General features: G+C 61.4%; 1 protein-coding gene across 1 annotated transcript in view; it reads right to left on the bottom strand.

Annotated features, from left to right (window-relative positions):
- Window positions 1–4,962, bottom strand: part of LOC102011167 (glycosyltransferase-like protein LARGE1) — a gene marked incomplete at both ends in the record, with an annotated part of 50,859 nt that overhangs the window by 4,663 nt on the left and 41,234 nt on the right. The window contains 2 exon segments of the mRNA XM_005415053.2: window positions 1,116–1,394; window positions 2,201–2,364. Of these exon segments, the coding sequence (XP_005415110.2) occupies window positions 1,116–1,394; window positions 2,201–2,364 (443 nt within the window).

Here is a 4,962-nt window from a genome sequence, read left to right on the forward strand (position 1 = left end):
TTCAAGATGGTGTGTCGGGGGGCGCCAGGCAGCAGAGAACAGCGGCAGAGGTCAGGAGGGTAGGGGAGAGGCAGGCCAGGTGCTCAGACCCTGCCTGCAGGGACCACAGACGACCAGGGCGGCCAGGCGGGCGGGGAGGAGGAGGCGCAAGCTCTCTGGGCGGCAGCAGGCGATTCTCACGCCTGTGCTCCCTGCTCCCCACCAGCTGCGGGCACAGTGGGCACCGCCCAGGCCTGCTCTGGGGGTGGGTGTGTGGGCACAGTGGGGTAAGATGCGCAAACCACCGCCTACGGCCGCAGAGATAACACGCTGAAGAACACAGCACCCTTTAAATGCTGCCCGGCCACTTACGCCTGCTGACCTCAGTTTTCTCCTGGGGAAGAGGGACCCCTGGGCTATGAGGGCTACAGTCTCAATGTGTATCGTTAATCATTCTACCCTGAATGTCACTCCTCAAGGGCCATCTCACCCTCCATCAGGGACAGGGCGCCTGTCCCCCTGCCCTGCCTGGGGAGAGCTAGAACAGACACGGAGGTGTGCAGAGCCAACCTCAAGCTATGTCTGCACATGCCCTGTGGCAGACCAGCTGTGCCCTGACCCTGACCCCTGCACTGGCCGTGTATCCAGGCAGGCCTTAGGGGCCCTGTCCTGTAGTTCCCATCTGGCAGAGGAGGATGCTGGTCCTGCCTATGGCAGGGCTGTGGGATCCTAGGCACAAGCTTCAGAGCGGCTTCTGGCACCCAGCGAGCACTTCGCTAAATGTGAGGCTTCATTATCACATAGATTGTGCTAAAGACCAGCCAGGGATCTTTTTGGAACGGTTACATGAAGGCTGTCTGATCCAAACTGCAAGGGGGGCAGTATGTTTTCACGGATGCTGTAGAAAGAACATCAGACTGGGAGACAGGCAGGGGACTGCCTAGAGCAAACGAATGTGTTCTTATCATGCAAGCAGGGTCCTATCTGCTGGCAGGGTGATGACGGTATCCAGCTGCTTGACCCGTCGTCCTGACCTGACACCAGAGCTCCGTGGCTGGGAGGACTGGGTGTGTTCCTGCCCTCCTCGGGCGCAGGGGCTACGTCTGGGAGGGGAGGAGCCGGGCTGAGGTCCTTACCTGAGGTACTCATAGAGCCCGTACATGGGCAGGAAGTCGATGTCAGACAGGAACATGTAGGGGGTGCTGATGTGCTTCAGGGCCACGTTGCGGAGGAGGTTCACAGGGTAGAACTGGCCCTCCTTGTACACGATGTGGTAGCCCACGTTGTGGCGGCCCATGAGCACCTCGGAGCCCTGCGCATAGCGCAGGAACTGCTGGGCCTCGGCGTCCGACAGGTACAGGGCCAGGCTGATGGGCCCCTCCCAGTGCTTGCAGATGGCCTCGAGCATCTGGAGCCTGCGAGACAGGGAGGGCGTGAGGACGGGGCTGGGCCAGCCGCTGCCGCCTCTTCCACCCTGAGTGACTCGGTCCCCCAACCTATGGACACATACCTGGCATTCCCGGCCTGCTCCGCTTTCACCTGCACGCGCTATCAAAGCTATGCCCCACTCTCGGCCGCAAACCCCCTCTCAGGCATTTGGGACGGAAAACAGACCCACACAAGCCAGGTGGCATGTGCGCATGACTGAATGATCTAAAGCTCCCACTTCCAGCCCAACTCCTCTATTCCTCTCTCAGCAAAGGAATGAAACAGTTCTGTGCAAGCAGAGCGGCACACACCTGTAATCCCAGCACTGGGGAGGTAGAGACAGGAGGACTGCTGAGAGTTTGAGGCCAGCCTGGGCTGCACAGTTCATTCCAGCCCAGAAGACTCCTCTCTCAGCAACTCACGTGCCTAACTCCTCCCTGCCCTCCAGGCATCTTCGGGGGCACCCTGGTCTCTGAGAAGCTGCCCCTGCCCCCCACCCGTCTACAAGCCCTCGACCTCACCCTGGCCGCACTGAGCGCTTCGGACAGCAGTGCTGTCGCCACGGCTCCCCTACTCCAGTCTCCCTTCCCTGTTCAGGGTGGGCAGACGAGCGCTGTGGGCAATGCCGGATGGATACAAGGAAAAGCCTGGCCATGGGGGTGGGGATTGAGCGCGGCTTTGCTCTGGAGAAACTGCCCTCCACTCCCTTCTACCAGCCACAGCCAGAGCCGCCAGGCAAGGTCGCTGGGTGCGTGCGGGCGGGGGGCACACGAGCCGAGGGGCATCGCCACACCTGTCCATGGACAGCTGGGCCACCAGGGTGACGTCCGTGTTGTCCGCGGCCGGCTCGTACTCGTAGTGCAGGAAGTACAGGTGGGTGCGGTGCACCGTGAAGCGCTCCCGCCGGAACTCGTAGCACAGGTCGTCCTCGTCCAGCTCCGACAGCTGCTTCTGGAGCTGAAGGTGGGAGAGATGCGGTCTGAGCAGGGCTCCAAGGGGCCCAGGAGGCTCCCGCGCTCTGCCGTCCCCAGGCTGTGACCCAGGGGGACAGTCAGCGGGTCCACGTGCATAGACAGCATCGCCAGTTCCATTTCCTAGCACGTTCCCCCAATTTCAAAAGGGTGATCATGAAGGGCAGGCGCCTCCATGGTTTGGCGACGGGGCCCCCCCAGCTGCAGCCGGGGTGGTGCTTGCAGACAAACGCACAGCCCGCCAGGAGCTCCTCAAACCCAGTAGATCCTGTTCCCAGGCAACACAGGGAAAACACCCACAGAGGAGAAACCCAGGCAGCAAGGACCCACGTGGCCTGACGCTCCTGTTTCCTGTAAGCTACAAATTTCAACCTGTACCGCAACTGGACAGCAGAACCAAACCAACCCACGCTGGCCACTAACGGAGCGTCTGCATTCACAGCTGCAGTCGGGATGTTCTGCTTCTCGGGTCAGTTTGAGGCGTCCTTGTGCCACCGGCTCAACATAAGACCGGGACGTGGAATTCTCAGTCCGTGGAAGACCCTTTGGTGGCTGCCCTGTGGCCCATGCAGGATCCGACCCGCTTCCTCCTCCAGACAGTCTTGGGCTGCTCTCCCTGACGGTCCTCCGCCGCTCCCACCCCGCCTTGCCCTCCTCATCCGGGCCTCTCCCTGAACTGCAGATATTTGAGGGCAACCTCCCCAGGGGGACCCCATTTGCCGGTGCCCCCAGCTCCACACAGGACAGCTCCCGGTGGCCGTCCCTGCGCTGCGGTGTGTGGGAGGGTGCCATCCCCAGGAAGGCCCATCCTTGCCACGCTCTTGTATTCCCTTACTGTCCCGCGGGGGTGACCCGAGAGTCCCTCCTCAAGACCACTGCATGTGTGGAGGGCGGGTGATGTGCGCACGGTCGGGCGAGTGCCACCCACTCCGCCGAGCCCAGGCCTGCCATCGCCCGCCTCCCGCGGGCCGCGCACCCTGTCTGTGCCCCTCCGAGAAAGATGCTGGGCTGGCCTGTGGCGCAGACGCAGACTGCATGCGCGGCCAAGGCCGCCGCTCCGAGGCCCCTCTCCTGCCCGGACGCTCAGGGGTGAGTGGGAGGGTTCACCTCTGCACCCCAGCTTCCTCAGCTGAAGCAAAGCAGTAACCAGCAGGCCTCGCAGGGTAACACCCCGTGGGACACAGCACTTGGAGGTACGACACCTGGGGCCGCGTGGTGGCCCTTCTGACGCACGCAGGGCAGAGTCGCCTGCCTGGCTCCTTGGGCACCTGGAGCACACCTGCAGGAAGCTCAGCCGCTGACCTCCTGTCCTCCCTCACGCGCGCTGGGGAGGGCAAGGACGATTCTTCCCATCAGAAAACAAACACCCGCAAAACTCTCAAGAGCGGTGCTGCTTTTCTTCCTCTTGGTTTTTGCTGTTTTTCACACACTGATGCGGTGCATGGCTCCAGTTCCGTGTCGAGAAGGGCGGCGTGTGTGCACGTGGATGTGAGTGTGGGCAGGCGTGTTGGTGGGAGGAGCACTAGTGACCAGAGGATGAGGAGTTCGTAGTGTGGACTCCCCCTGCCCTTGACACACACACACACACACACACATACACACACACACTCCCAACCTGTGAGTCAGGGTTCTGGGGCACTGTCCAAGGAGCACCCACAGAATGAGTTCCCAAAGGCAGGGACTGCACCCCCCCATCTCTGAACCCCGGAACTTGAGGCATCTGAGCGTCCTCTGACCCCTGCCGGCCTGTGCAGGGCGTCCTTGGCCACTGCAGGACAAGAAAGGGCAGTGACGGGAAACACAGCTGACCACTGTTGCTTGTGTTGGCAGGGAGGGGCGGCCAGCAGTCCCGGAGATGCTCAGCCTCTATCTGGGGCCTTCCTGGCCCCTCTTCTGGGCCCAGGAAAAAGCTCCCCCATGGCCATCATGCTGCTCCAGGGACAGGGTCCAGGGGATGCGGTGTGCCCCACACACTTGCCTCGGGCCTCTGCCACACACACTGTCTGCAGGACCCGGACCCAAGCTCACCGTCCCCTGGCTCACTGTCAGATGCGGGGTCACCAGTGTGGTTTGCAGCTCCACTCAGCTGGTCAGACAGCACCTACTGAGAGCCAGGGCAGCCCTGAAGTTGCCAGGCGAAGGAGGAAACTGAGGCCTGGGCTTCAGACTTTAACTCGGGGACATCGCAACACACAGTCACCGCCTCCCCAGGACGGACGTGAGGACCAAACGAGGTGGCCAAGGACACGAGGCCCCGTGAAAGACGCGGCCCACAGAAATGTGTAGCAGCACGGCCCCAGCAGAGCACGACACAAGCAAAAGCCCTAGAGAACACATTCAAGGGAACATTACATCGTAACAAAGATTTTCCTGAGTGATGGATTCGGAGATAAATTTTATTGCCCTTCTTTGCTTTTCTGTAGTTAACCAATTCCCTGCAATTTTTCCCCATGAGAGAAGGCACGGAGGAGGGCTGTGTAGGCTGGAAAGCACTCCACATACCTCAGCGATGTGGCTATGATTTCCACACACGCCCCTTTGCAAAGGCTAACATGGGCAGCTTGGCGCAGACTGCATGGCTGTG

The sequence above is a fragment of the Chinchilla lanigera genome, unplaced genomic scaffold, assembly GCF_000276665.1.
Source record: "Chinchilla lanigera isolate Chin_1 unplaced genomic scaffold, ChiLan1.0 scaffold00249, whole genome shotgun sequence".
Lineage (NCBI taxonomy): Eukaryota > Metazoa > Chordata > Mammalia > Rodentia > Chinchillidae > Chinchilla > Chinchilla lanigera.